Below are 22,432 nucleotides of genomic sequence, written 5' to 3'. Positions count from 1 at the left end.
TCTTCCATGTCCATCTCGGGGTTGGGCAGCTCGGATAGATCGAGTTGTGGGTATAAAATTTGAAGTGTATTCTGACAGAAGCTGTAGCCAGAATGACGTCCGACAGCAAAGATCGTATTTATCGTCGACTGAGAACTATCCATTAGCCGCTCATGAGATCAAGAAGAAGAAGCTCCTTCTCCTCCTATCGGAGATCGATCTTCTGGTTCTTGCTCTTCCGACCAAGATCTTTCATCATAGGAGATCAAAAGAAGCTCTTTCGAGCTAATGTTGGCAATTAGAGCAATCACTTGGATGCTTCACTGTTGTACATCCTTAGGAGAGGCGACGGTCTTCTTGCCATTCAACGCCCTTTGAAACTTTGAAGTTTTCTCTCTAGCATTATGGAGTTCGTCTTGAAGTTGCAACATCCGTACGGACCTCATCAATCCAAATTTCTACACTTGATCAGGGACTCCAAGATGTGGATTTCTTCATGGCCGGAGTCGAGTTGATGGCGATATAAAGTCAATTTCATCACTACGCCCCAAGACTTCTTTCCTACTCCATCGGATATTCTCGATATCTCTTCGGCCAATTGTGCCTTTTCGATGCTGTGTGCTATAACTCCTCATCGAACTTCTTGTTGAAGTCTATTAATTCTTTCTCAGCCTCATCAAGTTTCTTTTGAGCCTTCTGAAGTCTCTCTTCCCGATCAGTGGCCTCTCCTTGAAGAATTTAAGTTTCTCCTTCAGGCTCTTGATATAAGCTTTAATATAACCGTCATCATCGGAGGAAGAGGAGTGGCCAGTAAAGGAGCAGTAGCTACCGGGCCGACGTCACAAGCATCATTTACCGACTACGCAAATAATTGAAAGCGGTAAATTCAAAAAGCTCATAATTTTATTTCATTAAATAAAATTTCTTACAGAGATAAAAAGAAGAAAGGGGCAAAAAGTACAAGCATTCAATCTTTGACCTTCTCTCGAGGAGTTGTATTTGAAGGAGGCTCAAAGAGATCTGCATTAGCAGTTGAAGAGGAGGGCGGATCAGCTACGTTCTCCTTCTCAGAGAAAGAGAGCTCAGAGGCAATATGAACTTCCTCGTCATCTTCATCTTCATCTTCATAGTCCAAAAAGGCGAGATCAAACTCCGGATGCTCCTCCTCTACTGACTTTTGGCAGTCGACCCAACCTTCTTTGTGAGCTTGATGAAAAATCTTTTCGCTGAAGGTTACATGGCTGTTGTGGTATTCTTCAAATGACTTAAATGCCTCTACTGCTCGAGCCATCTCCCCAGCGAAGATGAATGATGCTTGAATTCCTCGACTGAAGAGCGCTTAGCATCTTGAATGTGCTCCTCAGTCCTTCTCTCCACCTCTTTCTCCCTCTCTAGGGCGAGGGCGAGATTGGCCTCCATCTATCCAAAGGCCCCCTGAAGATTTTTGGTCTCAACCTCTAGTTCTTTAATTTTTGCCTGGGCTATCTGGCGTCCATCTCAACTTTCTTCTCAGCCTCTCGCACTTGTGCCTCTCTGACTGAGCGATCTGACAAATTGACGAGAACATGTAGCAGTTACATCTCAAATCGACTGAGTTAGAGGAAGTATAATGATCAAAAGAGAGGAGGGGTGACAGGATAAATGCTATACCTAATGACTCATAGTCAAAGATAGTTTTCTCAGACTGAAAACACTCATCCTATCCATCTGCTCCAACTCTGCTGGAATTATGGAGTTCTCAACAGTTTCTCAAACAGCCTTTCAGTTTGAAAAAATAGACCCTCCGAAATATCATCGGAAAGAGCCTCATCATCATCGGCCTCCTTAGAAGACTTGACCTATGCAGAGGTCTTGGAAGACTAAGGCCGCTCAATGATTTCGTGAGTCAGTGATCAGGGTCGAAGTAAGTACAGATATCGCCAAAATTGCTCTGACCTCGAAAGAAACTGCTTGGTCGACAGTGGCAAGCTCTTGGCTGAGTTCGACAGATTTTGGCTTTTTCTTCCTCTCAATCCCAGCGGCCTGAGTCTTCCTCTTCTGCAGAAGAGAGGCCTTCAATTTCGCAATATCCTTTGCTGAGGGTTTCATTTCTACAATTATTCAATAAACATCGGGTTAGAGAGCTATATATATATAAAAAAAAAGAGAGAAAAAAAGAAAGAAAACATGAATGACCTCACTCTTTTGGGGTCGCTAGGAAAGAGTCTTATCGAGAAAAGAATTCATTAGATAAAAGCTCATCCAGATGAGGAGTATTGCGATCCAGGAGATCCCTGAGCCTTTCCTTTTCCTCAAAACTCAACTCTATGGGCTTCAAGGATGAAGCTTGGATCCGACCTTAGTCCAGAAGCCCCTAGTTGTCCATCAAAGCACAAGAAACAAAAAAGAAATGCTCTTCCATCCATGAATGGATGAAGAAGCGCCAGACATCAGTGGAGAGACACCCTTCTAGGAGGAAATATACAGTCAGTTGGCGTATGGGTGTTTCTTTAATGTGAAGAGAGCTTGAAAAAGAAGAATTGAAGATCGGACTCCCATTCGAGAGCAAAATACAAGAAACCCTATAATGTATCTAAAGGAGTTTGGGGATATAACATAGAAAGCAATCCCATAGAACCTAAAAAGCTCAAAGATGAAGAAAAAAATAGAAAATCTAAGATCTGTCAAAGATTTTCCTCATATACTGCTAATTGATCTAAGGTGGACTGTAGACTCGAGCATTGAAATCAGAAAGTTCAAGATGAAACTCCTGAAATGTAGTATTGGTTTGAGCAACTCCAAGTCACCAAGGTTAGCTTGGTTGGATCTTTCAGATCCGACCGAGAATTGATTTTAGACCTAGGCTTTCAGACCTTCACTTTCTTTCGCACGGACTCTCGCTCCAAAGTTTCAAACCCATATGAAGCAGAAACCTAAAGGAAAGTGAAAGGAAGAAAAAATCAAGAAGGTACGAGGGACTTGCCTTCGAGTAAGAAATCAAAAAGAAGTAACTATCTTCCGAGGGCTCTTCTCACGATGAAGAAAGAAAGAAATCTATCTGTAGGAGCTTTGGAGCAAGAAAAATGACAAAAGGAGAAAAGATTTTATCAAAATCAAAAAAAAAATAAAAGAAGCTGTCCTTTTAAATAGAAGAGCGCACGTCTCTCGGAGGATATCAAGTCGGTACGAATTCCTAAAACAGACCATGCGTCAAGCTTTCATAACTCAAGCTAGCCGATGGTCTTCACATTTAATGCGTCTCAGCAGAAAAGAGTGGCATCTGCACAGATTTCGAAAATTTCATCATTAGTTCGGCAATTTTTTTACCTGAAAAATTGTGCGCAGACATTTAGTTTAAAAAGAGCTCTTCACCTCTTCGGCTATTCAAAATGTCAAAATAAATACTCCCATAGCCCAACCAGAGCTCGGACTAGAGAGTAGGAGTATCTGTGGAGTAATTGGAATGGACTGATGATGTACGAAGATTCAAGCCATTGAGACCATCGGGTCCATATCAGTGCCTTTCAAGCAGTCTAATTGTTGTGTTTGTCCGACCTTTGTTCAGCAAGTATCTATCCTGACCCTGGTCGGAGCTATTCTGTCCGATCTTCGTCGATATGATTTTTTATCCGAATCTTTGGACGAAAAAATTTGATCCAACTCTTGATCCGAAACTATCAGTCCAACTCTAGTCGCATGCCACATTCTCTGATCTCCTCGAAAATAGATTGACTAGTTCAGATCCAAAAATAGGTGCCAACTGGCATAGTTGTCAATGCTATATGGCATAACCGTCTGATCCTGAGAATCTTCCAGGTGTAACCGTCTGATCCTGAGAATCATAACCAAATAACTGCAACAGATTTGACCAGTCTGTTATCAAAAATGGTTATACAGTTGTTTCCTCTATAAATACTCAAATCCTGAGGATTCAAGCAAATAATTCATATCAGAGAGCTAAAATTTCTGCTTCTCTGTTTGTATTCTGATTTGAGCGTCGGAGGATCTTCATCAAAGTATAATTCTATGATCTGAATTTTTTTGTAGATTGCTCAGAAATAAGCCGCAACAATAGACAAGGAAGAAATCTGAATGAGATATACGTTCAGGAGTCTCCCATGCCAAACATTTACAAGAAGGTTTCTGAGCGGGCATAACATCTCCTTTCCGAGATAAGAATGAAAGGTGTCACTGCAACTTAGAACAACATTCTCGCACAACAGGCTTCATAACCTCAAACACGCATCACATCTCGTCTCGGTTGAAGAAACATGATGGTCTGGAAGTTGGAAGCTCTGATCTTCTTACCCTTTTCTTTAACCTCAAACACGCATCACATCTCGTTACGGTTGAACGAAACATGATGGTCTGGCAATCGGAAGTTCTGGTCTTCTTACTATTTAAATCCGATCCAGCTTAACTAAATTTTATTTCTCCAGAGGAGGAACGGTAACCAAGATAATACGAACAGTTTCGCACAATGTGCCTGCCCAAAAAGGAGACTGGCTGGAGATAAAACGAGCTCTTAAGATGTCTCCTTGACATCAAATGGAATAGCAACCTACTGGCGCGAATCCAAAGAAGAATAAACCAGAACTTTTTAACCAAGTATATGAATCAAAATTTTTATTTTGCAGGGGAATCCATGCCCCCTAAACATAAAAAATATGCCCTTCAACAATGAAAAATCAAAAAGTTGAACCAACCAAACTACCAAAATTACCAGTACAAAACATTCTCAAACCTAGGGATCTTAAACCCTCTTCTATCCCCATATGTACAAGTTATAAATAAATATATAGATATATATATATATATATATATATATGTACAAAACATCAAACTTTATGTTTGCTATTTAGCTTACCAAGCAGCTATCCCCCATTCAAAGCTACAAGTCAGCTGACCTAGGAAGCCAAACATTGTGCATTCTGCACATAAGCCTCTTTCTGACTCAAAGCAATACTTGCCATAAAAGTGGCCAAATCTTCTGTGATATTTGCCAAAGGTGCTACCGGTTCCAAGGCCCCAGAAATGGTTTTCCCATAGAATCATGCAGGCCAGGATTCTGACGTGGGAAGTTCATCCACGACATATTGTTCATGGAAGGAGCAGTAGTTGCTTCTTGGCGATCTGAATTGTCGAGTTGATGATGCGCATACCTATAAATATTTTCAGCTGGAGGAACAGCCCCACTGGTGTAGCTCCTTGCTTGGATATACTGTCCTGAACTTGCAGTGTCATATGGCGAGCATGACGAAATCTTGTTAGAGAAAACACTAAAGAGGCTGCCATCTGCATTGCTACCATCAAGCAAGCACTGACCCTGGCTGCTTGAAGACTCAGCTCCAGACCAATTAGTATAAGCTTGATGCTCACCGGGAAACCAATTGTAGCCCATGGACCCACCATTTACAGAGGACTGGAGAGCAGAAAAACTTTGCTGATCAACTGATGAAAAGTGCCCTTGGCTTGGATATCTGCCACCAGAGTAGACATTTTTGTTCATTATCTGATTCATGTAAAGCTCCTTCTCCCTGACCTCCCTCTGCCCCAAAAGTTTCTGTTCCCCGTGGAATTGGTGGGAGAACTGACCAGGTTCTGACAGGCTATCATTGGCCATCAGAAACTGCAATCCAGGCTGTTTCACGCCATTCATCTGTTCATGTGGATAAGATGATAGCATTCCTGGTCCCTTTGAAAAGTTAGGAAGCAGCTCATTGCAGTCTTGGTTTGCATAGGAACAGAAGACAGATGCCCCACTATCCAAATGAAAGGTTGAGGCAACAGTGGCTCCAGATTCTGGTTCTATTATGTTTCTCTCTAAATCAATCACGTCAGTTGGGCATTCTTCAGTAAATTGGGGTTGTCTAAGAGATAGCTCACCAGCAGACAGGTACTCATGGCTCTCCGGAGTAGTCTGGTAGTAAGGATCATTAATGCTTTCTGTCTGCCACATGTCTTTAGCAGACGAAGAAGAAGCCTTTGCTCGTGTAACATCCTCATCAGACGGATTCTGGTTTTCTAATGACTGTGAAAGAGAAGGAGAATTTTCGGTAAGTTCTAATATATCTGGTCCTACTGCTTTGTTCACAGCAATTGGCTAGACCCAATTAGGCTTGGATCCAGATGACTGTTGAGGGATTGAATACGCTCTAGATGATGATCATGTGTGGAATTATGTGGGGAATCAGCATCTTCTTGATCTGTCATATCTGGGCTGGGTTGATGTTCATAATCACCATTTTCTACAGATTTTTTAGGTGAGGTCTCCACATTTTCCATCTTCTCATCCTGATCAATCAAACAGCAACAATAATTAGCATCACCAGCCTTCTTATTTCTTTTTCTTGTCTTTTTTGATTGATCAAAGAATTTAACTAAAGGTGAAAGGAAGATTACATAAAAGAAGATGTGGAGGAGGAAGAGAAGAATGGAAACAGAAAAGAGTAGGAAACAGGGAACAACACAATGCACGTGCTCCCACTCACAGCAGTAAATCAGCAAGTGGAAACAACCACATCACATTGATCACAAAGAGCAAGGAATGCAGAAACTGAATAGCCAAGTTATCTCCAAGTTTTATCCAGTAGTACCAAGGTCCTCATCTCTAAGTTGTACTTCAACAGTTCCTTTCAGCATTATTGGTCCGGGCCTATGACTCATTTTTTTATCTCTAAGGGGAAAGTAGCTAACGTTCTGCAGAATGAGTTGAAATTTTCTTTAAGGACATTCCCACCAAATTATATAATTATACCAAAAGAAAATCCTCATACAATTGCATAAGACAACTGCTAATCAGGACTTGATATACGTTAAGTTATCAAGCTGGCCTGCAATCAGTTGACTATGCAGTCTGTCAATCCATTCAGAGGGAGATCAACAAGAGGACTTTCTTGAGAAATAGTTATTCTTCCCTAGGAATCCTGATAGCATCTTCCTATTTAAAAACTGATCGTGCTTTGAAATAACAAGAGCAAGTTGTCTTCTGTTGAGGTGTGGGAGTGTGTCAAAGTCTAAGAAGGTCAGCGTAATTCCCTACCTGCCTTGGGTTGGTCGGTCCATGTAACTAGTCCTCTTGCCCCGCCTTACAATAAGTAAGGTACAATGAACCTATCTTCTTATCTTTTAGTAAATCTGTTCAGGTCTCTACCATCCATCAAAATAAAATAAAATAAAAACATCAATCAATACAAGCATTTATCAACCATGTGCATTATCACAACAAGATGTGCGATCACAGCATCCCAGTGCTCATTTGGCTAAGCAATAAACTGGCAATAAGGTTGGCAATGGTATATGAACAGAAAGTTCAAAAAATCAATACAGGTCTACACGCATAAGATTTGCATGAAAGGGACATGAAAGCTCAGACAGTGGTCTGGTAAACTACGAAGAATAAAGTAATGAAAAAGAGTTTATTAAGGCTGATGCTATGTTTCCCCCAAAATTTCCCAGAAATGATGTAAGCCAGGAATCTGGTGCAATGAGCAGGGGAGTAGGATGTAATTTGGGGCCAAAACGCCAACTTTTCCGCTTGGCAGTTTCTAATATGCAAAGGTTGACAGACTTTTGTGGAGCTTTAGGGTGATGCATAACATTTTCCTTTCGAAATCAATGGAACTAAAGTGATGGAAAATAAATTTAGATGATAAGGGCTTCAAATTTTGGATCTTGGTATGCGAAGGGATGTGTCAGACAAAATAAGAAGACCTATGGACATAGATGGAAGCTATGAGAAAGGATACAAAAAAAATGGTTTTCATGGACGATGCACCCCATGATTGAAAGAAAAATGAAATTAAAAATATTTCCAGGCATATAGCAATGTGACAATGTCCGTGCATTCACGAATCTTCATGAACCGCTCAAAATTACAGTGCACCCAGACAATGGATGATGATAATAGGCCTTGGTCAATAAACATGCTCTATGCCAGTGAAACAAGCAAAAAAAGGCAAAAAGGAATTTGCAACCTATATCCACCATGCATCTGTGAATTTAATTTGCCAAACAGAATATGACTAATATATGAGATCATTTACCCAGTCAAACCCCATGTAGGGGTTATAATGTGAAAACCCACTTAAAAATAATATATATTAGTTACATTTTACATGCATGCATGCATGTACACATGCATTTTACATATGCTATGTTGTATGTTTGTATGTATGTCTATTAACATCCAATATGTCCTGTGAATATCTAACTTTCCTTCTACTGTTAACAACATAAGTGATATTTGTACATGCAAGTTATTGTGCAACATACACATGCATACTAATCTATACAAATGCAGACCTTCATAGCGAAATGGAGCACCAGAAATTAATTGATGAAATAAGGGTTCTCAGAAACTGACACATAATTTCCAGAAAAACTGTTTTTCTGTGTAGCTTGAAGTTCTTACCATACAACAGGGCTAAGGCATACCTTATCCATTGTTAACTTGTTTTTTTCAGCAAGTTCCTGTCTCAATGATTTCATCCACTGCTCTCTCAGCAACTTTTTATTTCTACAGAGCTCAAAAGCTGCAGGGATATCTTTGTTTGCCACCTGCAACCTGTTTGGACAATGGTTAGTTTTTCAGAATTTCAAATTCATATACATAAACTGACTGCCAATTAGTTGAGGAGTTACTAACCAATGCTCATGCAACCTTTTCTGTTCTTCCTCTTCAAATGTTTCATATGGCTGTACATGAAAGCTCTTAATATCACCCAGTACACGGTGGAGAAACTTCGATGAATGCCATCACCAGAATGCTTTATATTTTTAACCAGTTGGTGCTGTGTCTTGCTTACCTGAAATGTTCAAAGGGAACAAAAATATATAAGCAACTAATTTTGCAAATATAACCCAAATCTTAATTCTTAAGATATGGCACATTATTTAGGAGATTATAGAGATATTTAATGGAAAGCCATTTACTGTTTCTAGGTCAATTTCTTTGCAAGCAAATAATTCAGAGAATTCTCATTTTACTACAGAACATTCTTCTTTTTTGGGGGGCTGGGGTTTGGAAATTTTACTATAGATCTTTAGCAGGCAAAAGCCAGCAACTTCTGCATCATTGCAGTGGGATGAAAGCTTTTAAAAAGGCTCATAAATATTTAGATATTAAACTCATTATATATATAAAGACTAGTACCAACACCGATACATTGCTAAGTCAGAGCATTTAATAATAACAGTACAATTTCAAATATTAAAATGATATAATGAGAACCACATTACTTTCAAAATCAACAGGTTATGCTACCATCAGAAATTTTGGATCTGGTATTTTCAGACAAAGACCTAGACTGATGTTTGAATATCCACTTAAATGTTTCAATTTGCCCCAAAACTATTATGCAGCACAAATATAATTTCAACCATAACACCAACAAAGCAACAAAATTGGAAACCAAAATGTAACAAGTCAAGAAAAACCAAATGTGAAATCCCATGCCATGTTCTTTAAGTAATGCAAATGTCTTAACCGTAGCTTCTAGGGGTGTACTTCTATGACGTATGGCATGTGCATCACATAGTCATGACCTCACCTCAAATTCAGCATTCTTCAGAAACAGCAATGCTCCAAGAATTAAAATCATGAAACAGGGTTACAGCTTAAGCAACATGGGCATACACGGTCACCTAGCATCTCAAAATAAGATATAATGGAGTAGGAATATACATGTGGATTAAAACATGGTCCCATATGCAACATCACAGTGATGAGAGTGGGCATGAAAATATTTTTATCCTAGGAAAGCACCTTGTTCTTCAAAATTGGCCATTATCTGTGCAAGCTCTAGCATTGTCAAAGCTTGACTTTTGATCCTTAAACCGCAAATTAATATATTATGCCCATAGTGCAAAAAATTTTTAGGATCATTTATTTCAATAGTTTTTTTGTGTTCATTTTTTCACCAAAAAAGAAGTGTGTGAAACAAAAGAATTGTAAGATTTCTTACACAGACTTATTTCATTGAAATTCAAGTTCACACTTACCTGAATTATCTACACTACAATTAAAAGCAAATTCCAGAGCAGTACCTGTGAGGCTCTGCTCAAGATGTCATCCATCTCCACTCAAATACACCACACATGTCAAATTCTAGTTCCTTAGAAAAATCATTTTGCATTCTAAACCTAGTCTTTTGTCAGTATAACTGAATTTAAATTTGAGTGATAGTCTTAGAGGTTCAGTCTTCGTATTTGTCTGCGAGAGATGAGCCACAGAATGTGAATTCCATAATGAAAATGCCACTGAGTGTGTAATTTATTCATCATCCATAAGTCTGAACTTACTAATAGTATAAAACAATCCATAGATCCTAGTTATTACAACAGTTTCAGGGTAGAACAGTTGTCTATTCAAGCGACCGGAATGCTAAGTAATCCCCAGATCCTACTTATAAAAGTTGTTCCTAAAGTGGCGAAAAAAATATTTTGCATTAACAAATAAAATCAGCAAAGAATCTAATCAACAGGTATGATATGGGAGTCATCTAACCTTAATATATGACATATATTTAGCAATATCACCATTACGGATGTTGACTTTATGTGGGATTTCTTTCTTAGCTATAATGGGAACTTTAGCCATTTCTGCAGACACTGTTAAGCTTCCTTGCTTGTGCTTGGTAAATCCTTCCCTGCACATCCAAATAGTTTAATTTAAAGGTGCCATAGAGTAGCAATGCACCAGCAAAGAGTTCTTGGGATTTAAGCATTTAAATAATCCACTCAAGAGAAAGCCAACCTAGTCATGGTCACAAATGATTGTAGCAACTTAGTATAAAATATAAACAAACATACAGAGGAAAATATAGACAGAAGATGAGTTTGCTTATGCAAATTGTGATTCTGGTTGATCAATTTTATCAGATATTTTTCTGTCATAAACCATGCAATGCGTGAACTTTAGCATTATAACATATCATGCATAAGTAGGAGTGAACATTATTTGGCTAATTCGGAAAATTCGGAACAACAATAACAATCTAATGTTCCCTTTTCATCAATTTTGACATTTGTGCTATATATTGTTGGTAGACATGTAAGCCTAAGTTTAGGATTGCTAATACAAGTGTTGTTACTGATTTCTGAAAATATCCTTCACTGCATCAGATCCGATCCAGATAACATGATCAGTAAGATGTAGATAACTGTGCTTAAATAGGCATATTATTAAAGTCAGCAATTTATCTGGTCAGGACTGCTGGCAACAGATAAAGAACAGTTTCAAGCCCAACAAACTGGCAACAGTAGCACCATATCCATGGCCTGAAGCACAAGCTAAACTGACATTTCAAGTAGCATGCAAAATGCCATGCTTAAAACTTTCAAAAGACATAAGGCCACCCAATTGAATCATATTCGCTAACATTAATAGGATACATCAAAGTGCTTAAGTGGTTTCCAGGCATGATAAGGGCAACTTTACTAGTGCATTTTGATTAGCTCACAATGTGGAGCCTTCATTCCATCATAGGTCATTAGTTTTCCCAAAGCGGAACACTTCAATAATAGTACATTGAGCCATTGCAAGGCCAAGTTCTTCATTGAACAAAACCATAGTTTGGTAGAAATGATAAATGGGTATATTTCAGCCCTGAGCAAACTATTCCAATCCTTTGAAGCAGAGGAAAAGGTATAAAGGATTTCATAATCCGTGGAACTTTAGACTGTAAGTAGCCTCCCATCTCCACTAATCTAGAAAACACTCCATCCTTACCAATCTTAACAAATGCAAAGGACAAAAAGTTTCTCCACCTTCAACTTTACAATAAAGAAGTTTTACTTAGTAAAAAGAGAACACCCAACAACCCCTCCCTCTCCCATAGCACCAATAATCCAACACTTCTGCTCTCTATTTTCTAGCAATAGCCCAAGGTTATCAAAAATGAAGACTTCAATAACTATTTCCCAAAATCCCCTAATTTTACTCCTAACAGCCAACTTCCTGACACCCTTCCCCTCACAATTTAACCTTTTTTAAAAACCATTAAGAATGGAGCACTCTAACATGACTTTCAAGCCTCGAGGACATCTGCCATTTTCTCAACACAACCAACTATACCAGGTTCCAGTAATGCACTCTAGGCTTCCCAAGAGTCAGATGCAAATCCAAATACTAGAAAGACATCTTATCAAAATTGCACCCTAGAAAATTCCCTCCACACACCACACAAGTCTCGTCCACCCCTATGGGATAACTATTTGCAGACTCACCTTATGCGGTTGACCACCTCAAGTTAAATGAAGAAAAGGGCAGAGCCCAATGCATGGCCACCACTGCAAGGTCTGGGAAGGTCAAATGTACACAGCCTTATCTCTATATACGAAGAGGATATTTCCGTTTTTCAGATACGTAACTCTAGGTCACAATGAGAGAACATCACTGTCGCACCAAAGCTTACAAAAAATATTTTTGCAAATAAATGAGAAGCCATTTGCATTATTAACATGTACAATATTGAAATCGCCTCTCCCAACACCCATACCACCAATGGCCCCTTCACTCAAAGCAACAAAAGGCACTAAGGATATTCACAACTGAAAAACAAAGAAGAGGGGAGACAAACACCATCCACATAATGCTATTTTCAGAATAAAATATAAACATTCACAAAAAAAAAATGGGATGAAAACATGATGCATTTCTTCATCCACCCAAATACATCTCCCACCAAAACTCTAGAAAATAAAGTCTCATTTGGTATTGCTTGTATTTCATATTTCTGTTTTCAAAAATCCAAGAATACAAATAAACTAGTATGACCAACAAGCATGATAAAAACAAGGTTTGCCATAACGATCAATACCGGTGCATACCAACTGTACTGTGCCATATTGTTACCAAACCAGCATATGAGACATGAGGCGTACCAACACTTGGTATGCCGAACCGATCTTCATACAGGGTGTACCAATACTATAATATAATGGTACTGATACGGGGTCCAATACCAGTACCAAGACAACAAACCTTTATGAAACTATCTTTTTTTCTTAAGTTGCTTGTACAGTCTTTAGATCATTTGATAACAAACATTTATTGCTTTCAAAAATAGGGAAAATAAAAGCAAGGAATAGTGGAAGTTTTGCACAAATGCTATATTCAACATCAATCTCCACGTGGTATTTCACTAATTGCTAGGGAAACAAAAACACAAAAACAACAACGATACCAAATAAGCCCCAACATCGTCACAAACCTTTTTTACATTAAACTCATGCACCAAACCCATATTTGTTGGCAACATATCTTCCATCAATAAAAAAAATATCTTCCATCAACCAAAAAAAGAGGAAAAAAAAACTTGATTTCACCTTTTTCTAACCTCTCAACCCATGTTTTGTTTCTCAGTATTAGACCCTATGTCAGTGCTTTATCGATATAGTACCTTACACTCCCAATACCAACGGGCACATGGTGCATTGTTGGAGTTGGCATATAAATCATCCATGTCTCAATATGACGGTCAACCAAGCCCTTATACATGTACCATTGCGCAACTAGGTTGGTTATGGTGTACCCTATTCTGCCTGATATGGTGTAGTACATAAGATGCTGCTCCCAACTGAAACCTTTGTCAAGATCTATGCACTCCTCCCAACAAGCCGGCCACTCTATGATCTTTTCAAACATGTGCTTTCCACTTATCTAAGAACAAGAGCAGAAAAAGTGAATCAATACAAAAAATCCCCAAAAATCCCTAATGCATCCTTTTCTACAATACGTTAATCATAAAGCACAAGAATGGAAAGCCATCTGGTTCAACGTACTTCATTTTCCATTTTGAGAAAGGCCACTTTTACCTCCTATTATCTTCTAACTCCTCTCTAGCAATGTATCTAAAGTTGCAAATGGGTTAGGTTTACCCAAAGCCTAACCGGACCGACCTGCTTACCCATTTTAAATGGGGCCGAGTCAAGTTCTATAAATGGACCCATTCCATTTTCCAGGTTGGATATGGGTTTACTAAATTCGGACCCGAACCCGACCCGACCCAACCCGAACTCAGTACATGGTTAGGACCTAAACCTGTTTGAGCCTCTAAGTTATATTTAAGACTTGTATCAGCAATATCTTTAACATAAAGATAGGTCTAAAATTATTTTTATATCCTAATTTATTTTAAGAGCAATATTATTAATTATGCATTTTGTGTGGTTAATAGTAGTTGATTATGTGGTAATTAAAACATAGTTGGCTCCATTTGACTCGGACCCGATCCAAACTCAAATTTTTTGGGTTGGGGTTGGGTTATATATGGATCCGATCCAACCAAAATGACCATTAGATCGAAAATTTTGGCCATGGATCCAATCAACCCAATCCGATCTTTTTTATTGGGTTGGGTCTGAATCCAATATTAAGATCCGATCAAGGAATTGGATCGGGTCAAGGTCACTTATGACCCAGTCCAATCCAACCCATTTGCACCCCTATCAAGTTCAACAGCTCAAATTTCCATCTTCAAGTTCTTTTGTCTCCATACATGCTAGAATTAAAACTATCTTATGCAAGGTTTTAAATCTCGTGAGACAAAGGTGTCCGACATCTCTATGGAATGAGATGCCCCGCTGTCCAGTCCCATCTCGATAATTGTCCCAATAGGTATCTGGTGTCTCTTTCTCCTTATTCTTTCCTTTTTTTTCTTTCTTTTTCTTCTACCTTCCTTTTGTTTTGTTTTGCTTTCTTTTCTCATCACTTCCTTTCTTTTTTTTTTCTTCTCTCTCTTTCTTTACTTCTTCTTTCCTTCCTTTCTTTTTCTTCTTCCTCCCTTTCCTTCATTTTTCTTCTTCTTTTCTTTCACCTTTTCCCTTTCTTCATCTTCCTTTCTTTCTTTCCTCTTTCTTCTTCTCTCTCTACATAGATGGGTTTCGGAGTCCCGACCTCGTCCTGATTCTGTTTTCTCACAGGAACGAGATGAGATGGCCGAGACACCCCATGCCCCGTTAGAATGTAAAACCTTGATTTTATGACAAATTTTCTCCTAGTCACAAAGCTTTCTCTTACCTACTCCGACCCACCATATGGATAACCATCCAACTTTGTCCCAACTACTAAGGGCCGGTTTTATTGATCCTCATTTTCTTTTGTTAACTATCTGGGTGTTTTTCTGACCTTATCAAACTTGACCATCCTATAACCTAAAGATACCTTAGAATAAGATTATTAGGTAATATTGAGTGATAAAAGGATGTAACTACAAGTTATTTATTTTTTTATGATTTGAAACAAGAGAAACTGGTGAGAACAAAACCTAAATATAGCATGTTCTGTACAGCTGACCATTTCCACATTAAACCATGCTGCAAGGATGAAAAGGGACAGTATTGCAAGCAAACAACATGGATTAAAATGTATCAAGCAAATGGAATCAGCTAGTCGCTCACAAGAAATTCAAACCAACAAAAACCAACCAAGCCCACTACAAGAGTTAGATTGTAAGAGTCTAGGCTTGCATTAATTATGTCAAAGATGGTAAAGAGTATAAGGAAATAAATCATGCAGCCAAAAATATAAAAGAAAAAAAAATGCCTCAGATATATTTTCAATCAATAATCAAATGATACTAAAAGCACAAATTCTTTATGCACATAATATGTGTCATGCAAATATTAGCATACTTTAAACTTAAAATGTGAATATAGACATTGTTGCACCACAAACTATTTTAATGACTAGTACAGACACTGATATTCACAAAAAGTCACACAAGGGTGAGGTGGAGAGTCCTACCTCCACAGCTTTTCTGGATCCTTGCAGCGTAACCATTTCTCCTTCCATTTTTTCAGAACCTCGAGCATTCTGCCACCAAAAGCATCTCACTGAGTACTGTAACTACTTCAATAGAAGTAAAGGGCAGCCTAATGCACGAGATTCCTGCCACTGTAGGGTCTGAGGAGGGTTAAATATATACAGCTGTACCCAACATGCAAAGAGGCTGTTTTTATGTTTCGACCCATAACACCCAGGTCACAATGGACCAACCTTATCACTGCACCAAGCAGTATTTGTGAGAACAACAAGGAAGAGAAAGTTGCAAAAATTTTTCATATTTGACATACCCAGTATGGTACTTATTTATCTCATAATAGTATGCCCTTCTATTGGCTCTGAATTGCTGCTCTGTACGAACAACAGCATCTGGATGAAGATTACCAGCACAAAGTGAAGCAGACCTGTAAAGATAGGTCATGTGCATTCAATCAAATCAGTATATGGTCAATTTCATTAAGGATCAAATGCATCTTACTAAATAAGACAAAAAGAAAATAAGATGGAAATAATTAGGTTGAGATCCAATGACATGCCTTGGCAGCAGTTGTCATTTGAACATGTCTGGAAGAAAGTATAATTTAAAGAGAGAAAAATTAGATTTCCCCATGAGCCTTAATAATGAAAAAGATATCGAAAACCAAAGCACAAAATTCCAATACATGCATATATATCCATCCTTTGCAGTAATTTCTTATGCAAAGATATTGAAAACTCAAGCACAAAATTCCAATACATGCATATATATCCATCCTTTGAACATGCTGAAGTAATTTATTATGCATACACATCTTTCAAACATTTTGCATATTCAATTTGAAAATAAACCTTCTATCATTCGTTCAATTCCACCTACAAATCACCCATAGCTTTTGAAACATAATATATCTCTCTTATTACAATTCCTTTCTTCACAATGATGCATTTTAACAAAAATAAAACAACATTACTACATAATCAAAGAAAAAAAATTAACAAAGGAAACATTAAGGTGAAAAGTGACAAGCAAATGAACTCACAAATAAGATAGAAAAGTAAGAGAAAAAGAGATGCTTGTTGAACCCAGGATTAAAAGTAAAATATTACATACTTCTTGTGAGTTGTGACCATTGTCTTTGTTAAACAAAATAGTGGAAGAATAAGCAAAGCCTTCAGTTTATTGCAAGAAGTTAAGAAACATTCTTGTACATGTACCAAATGCAGATTTCCCAGCCTGTGTAATGTCCCCTGTAGTCGCTCAAAGATTTTGCTTGCTTCTTAACCAACTTTTTCGGATTTGATTGTTGGTATTTCTTGCCACCAAGGGAATGTTTTAATTGTTTTTCTATTAATTTCACTCTTGCATTCTCTTTTTAGTGTTTTCTCTATGTAATTTTCTGCAGATTCTTAAATACTAACTTTGAAATTAAAACATAAAGTGAAAGTTAGTGATAGCATCTTCACAAATTGACAGCGTCTTACTTTGAAATTAATAATAAAGTGAATGTTAGCAATAGCATCTTCACAAATAGATTGTCAACCCCCAGAAATATGCAATTAACATGACGCAATTACCTCAAATACTGGTAAACTAGAGCTCTAAATTCTTCACCATAATAAGTGATGACTCAACAGGCTTGACATGAAAAGACTGAAAGTAGCCTTTGAGAATTATTTTAGTGTTACTTGCCATTTTAGGTAAAGATTTCCAAAGTGATGGTTTTCCCCATTGAGAAGTGAATGAACTGCATGTTCTACACCTGTCCCACTAGGAAGAAACTGAGTGAGAAGCTTTCTCTCCGACTCTGACAGACATGTTGCCCAAACCTGAGTAATTGGAAAAAAAAAATCATAAACTCTACCTTGAATATTGAAACAAATTTAAGGAGACCAAACAACCAAATTCAAACAAAAGGATATATTATATTCTAAAAATATTATATTCTAAAAAGATAAGCACACCCATACCTCATAAGAAAGCACCTCAGTCAAATTTTCCAAAGAAAAAATTTCTTGAGGAACAGATATGACATCAGCTAGATCTGAATGACTTTTGGGAACTGAATCAACAAAAGATGCCATGTACATCCATGTTATCCCAACTTGTTCCCTCTTTGCCACAGCTCTCTTCAGATTGTCATCCCATTCTAGATCAATATGTGATCTCAAATTCAACACATAATCAGACGAGTCCAGCTTTTTCTTCTTCTTTCCTCTATATTGTTCGTGCAGGTTAGAACTTGCGAGCCGCTTTTTTTGTTGACCAGCTGCCATTCTGCAGGTCATCTGAATATGATCGCACCAGCAATTTGTTTCAGTTTGAGTGCACCCTTGATCTCGACCAGAACATTTTCTTCATTAAGATGGTTACAAAGTACCTTGATACAATGCATAAACTCAATCATTCTGACTGTTTAATGGAACGATGGAGCGTTGATAATAGAGTGAAGCTACATCAAAATATATAAATCCACTGCAAGGGCTATTTTAATTTTCTATGTATCATTATGCACAACAGTATAAATGCACATAACTAAGAGTACATGGATCTTGGCTTTATTGGAACAAAATAAAAATAGGCATAGAGTTTATGATGACTTGGAAATAACAAAGTAAATCTAGAGTATATCTGAAGATTTCATAAGAAACTAATTTTCCAATGGTGTATTCTGATTTTGTTTATGTAAGATCCTTACTCTAAGTAAAAATTCCCCCACATCAATCTGCACTGATTCAAAACATTTCATCATACAAGTAATTGACAGTGTGACATTTTCAATTAGTTTTCTATGGCACTGTGTCATTATTTTTCTATGGTTAGATGTCAAATTAATGTAACAGAGACAGAGGTGACAACTTGTATAAGAAGAATTATTGACCATCATTTTTTGATTGATATAGCACCGTTGCAGATAAAAGATCACATGCCAAACAGGAAAGTTGGGGGAAATAAGCCAAAAAGAAGGTAACTGAACAGGAAAATCAGAAACATAAAACCGAAAAATAAGGCATCAATCAACACCCAAGAACCAATCCAATAAATACAGGTCTGCAAAGAAGAAGGCATCAGTCAAGGCCCAGCCACCAACCCATGAGAGTTAACTTCTGCAATCAGCAGAAGCAAACACTACAGGACTAGCACTTAAAGAACATGAGCAAGCACAACAAGACACATGCACTTTAGAAATACATGGCATATCTCACAGCAACTACAATAAAAAGGACAAACCCAAGAGGGGCAGCATAGCAAAAGTACTCAAATGACAATCAAGAAACAAAAACCTCCGATGAACTTCCAGCGAAAAAAGCATAAAAGTTGAAGATACTGACACCAATTCTACAAAAGTTCCACAACTGAATCTTCTGTATAGTAGTTGCATAACGCCAGACCAAATAAGACAGCTGGAACATTGTTGTAATTAATAAATCATATAACAAGCTAAAGTAATGGTGTCAATTTCACTGGATTACATTAGAACATAACAAAGTTTTAAAAAATGATATATAGAATTAGCTGAATATGAGCATGTTAAATACTGGAAGCATCCAGGATTATAACAGGAGAGCAAATTGATGGAGTGGGCGCAGCATCTAAATTAGAAGGATCTTGCAAGAATGCTCAGGACAGCCCATGGTAAAGCACAAGCAGAAGAGCAGGGTGAGAGAAGCTCTATTAAGATGGCCTGGAAAAAAGAAAAATAAAAAAAGCAATAACTTATGAATAAGTTCCAAAAAGGATTATCAACTTTTGTCAGTATCATCTTTATCCTCATATCAACAGCATACAAAGGAAAGTATTTACAGAAAAAATAACTCATAAGAAAAACACTGCTTCCCTGAGAATAATTTTCCGTACCTCACATTTTTCATATTTTCAAAATCTCTATTTACAGAGCTCATAAGTTGAGACTTTAAGGAAAAAACATAAAGACATTTCCCTTGATTAGAATTACTCCAACTGAAAATGTAACTTCCTGAACATTTTCTTGATACAAAAAATTCCTTCTTTATGTACAAGAAGTTAAAGAATAACTAGTTTTGTAGGAAAAAGTTACAAGAACACCTTACTTATGTCATAGAATTAAATCTAAGAATCATTATTATTAAATAGAAAGAAATAGTAAAATCCCTAGAAAACCCTCCTGAAAAACTGTCTTATGCAAACAATTGGATCATTCAGGAATTGTCTCATTAGATCTGTGTTACCTACAAGACTCTATTCCTAAAATTATAATGAAAGTAGCATGGCCTTTCAGATATAATGCTTGAAAAAAGGATAGGGTGCAGAAATATGGTGTTGGATTATTTTTGTGAACTATTTCAAGATCAAATGATCACAATAAAAAAGTAAACTTGCACATTTGGAATTTTGGGTTCGATATCTATCCTCCTTAAGATGATTCTGGATTTGAACAAGTGACACGAGGATTTTCAGTTCTCTGCTCTACCAACTAAGCTATCCTGACCATTTACCGTGCATCATCCTAATAGAGTACTTGTATCTATGTCAATTAAAGGGGCTAAAAAGGTACTTAAAAATTTTATCTAATAAATATAAGGATAATGATATGAATCATGGATGATTCGGTAATAGAGATTATGATGCAGCATAAGATGCAGCCAAAAATTTTATCTAATAAATATAAGAATAATGATATCAATTGTGCATGATTCGGTAATAGAGATTATGATGCAGCACAAGATGCAGCCAACAGGTACTATAACCAACTAGACCATGCCAAGCATTCAAGAAGCTAGTAGATTCGTAAGCAAAAGCTGCAGTAAGCAAATATTGGATTCAAAGGCTTTCAACAAACTTTCTTGTAATTGTTTCATTCTGGACAGTGTTGAATTTTAGCCAAATTTCCATATTTATATTAGTATAATTCTAGTATGTTTTCTTAATGTCATGTCCTATTTCGAGTAGAATTGCGTATTAGGTTTAGTGCCCAAATTAAGGTTAAGATATCATGTCCTATAAATATGCGCACAATACATTGTAAAGGGAGCCTTTCAGATATTAATAAATTCGAGAGAATGTCTTTCACCAAACAGAGGATTCTTCAATCCAATTTTCTTCTATCTATGTCTTGATCTTCAAAGCACAACCTCATTGATCAAATCACCCCTTCCTCCTTTTTCTATTGCAGCAACTTACTTGCCCATATATGTTTATTTGTACAAGTATCATATCTATCCAAATTGGGATAAGATCCAAAGATTTCTCTTAGGATTCATTTGTGAAAGAGTATAGTGAATAAAAGAAAGACAGTGAATTTTGTTTCAACCATTGATGAGGGAAAAAAATAAAAGAGGATGGTGAAGAAGTGTAGATATTGGTAGGATTTAATCACTGATCCAAGCAAATGTTACAAGACCTAATCTAGTTCCCAGAAAAAACTCACAAACACCAGCATGTCTGTCACCTACTAATCTAAATCTGCATAACTCTTCTTATAAATTCTATTTACAAAGAAATTCCTCCAACATCTATTCTTATCACCTTATAATTAAACATTAACCTCTTGTCATTCAGTCATACCTCACAGTAATTCTATACACCAAAAGGATAGTAACTTAACCACTGAGATGGTGCCCAAAACACGACATAGCCTGCCCAACCCAATACATGAAGCAAACTGACTTCAGCTTGAGATGTGCGGACATCTGGCAAGAACAAGCTAGGTCAAGACAAAGCCTAAGCAAAGCTTAGCTTAGACCAGGCAGTTCAATGAGCAGATCTAAGAATCTGGTTTGGAAGGCTTCCAAAGAGACAGATTCATCTTATTTGAACTGCCAAAGAGTTGACATCACACCACTAAATAAACTAAGGATCTCTAAGTGGCCTGTTAAAAAGTTAATAGCATATGGGTCACTTCTAACCAACCAAATTAAAGTTCTTAGGTTAATTTACCAATAAATGCAGAGCTTTATGTCACTATATCACCTTATACTGCATAGAGGAGTACTTTTGCCTAAGGATGATAATGTCTGTCTTATACTCAGAGCTGGTAAAATGCATAGAACATCTTAGCAAATTGATATTTACATAGATGCTCCCGAATTAGGAAAAATTTAAGTTGTTCACCACAACACCTCAGTAGGATGCGACCATTAATTTATTATCACAGAAATATAATTCATGGGAAGAAAAGCATGATGCAAGACTTAAGTGGCTTACTAAAACATGTCTTGGGAGTCAGCTTTAAAGTGCCAACAAATAACAACGGGAATACTATTTCAACTTCACCAGTTAAATTTCAGCATAGAAGGCACTACTTTTTCCATAATCCCATAGGAAAAAAAACTTCTGAAATACCAGATAGAAACACACTTTTTCCCTTTGGGGAGAAAGATCAGGCAACAGCAAAATAATAAAATAAACAGAAACAAGAAAAGGACTACTAATTTAGTGGATCAAAATAAGCATACGCCCACTTATTCCAATCCCATCCCAGTGAAAAGCAATAGCAAAACAAGATATAAAAGGCCACATCGCAATGCAGCATAAAGAAACAAAAGAGCAAAACTATTAACACCCCCCCATTATCCATCAATCCTACTTCACTGCACACAGTCAGAAACCTATCAATTAAAAATAAAAGTAACGAAAAGAAACCTATTTCATAGATTAAAAAAAAACAAAGAAATCTATATTATTTAATAGATATACAAAGAAATTCATCGCCCCATTATCCATCAATCCTA

The 22,432-nt window shown here is 37.2% G+C and overlaps 1 protein-coding gene across 1 annotated transcript in view; it reads right to left on the bottom strand.

Moving 5' to 3' along the window:
- Window positions 1-4,567: 4,567 nt before the first annotated feature.
- LOC105060379 (uncharacterized) overlaps window positions 4,568-22,432 on the bottom strand; it is an 18,405-nt gene continuing 540 nt past the window's right edge. Inside the window, 11 exon segments of the mRNA XM_010944049.4 lie at window positions 4,568-6,063; window positions 6,066-6,252; window positions 8,395-8,524; window positions 8,606-8,708; window positions 8,711-8,765; window positions 10,466-10,607; window positions 15,707-15,775; window positions 16,036-16,149; window positions 17,415-17,551; window positions 17,693-18,102; window positions 19,262-19,407. Of these exon segments, the coding sequence (XP_010942351.2) occupies window positions 4,970-6,063; window positions 6,066-6,252; window positions 8,395-8,524; window positions 8,606-8,708; window positions 8,711-8,765; window positions 10,466-10,607; window positions 15,707-15,775; window positions 16,036-16,149; window positions 17,415-17,551; window positions 17,693-18,010 (2,349 nt within the window). The 5' untranslated portion in view covers window positions 18,011-18,102; window positions 19,262-19,407 and the 3' untranslated portion in view covers window positions 4,568-4,969.

Source organism: Elaeis guineensis, chromosome 1 (assembly GCF_000442705.2).
Source record: "Elaeis guineensis isolate ETL-2024a chromosome 1, EG11, whole genome shotgun sequence".
In the NCBI taxonomy this organism is placed as follows: Eukaryota; Viridiplantae; Streptophyta; class Magnoliopsida; order Arecales; family Arecaceae; genus Elaeis; species Elaeis guineensis.
Note: the sequence above shows the minus strand (reverse complement) of the source record. Positions and strands in the feature narration are given on the sequence as shown.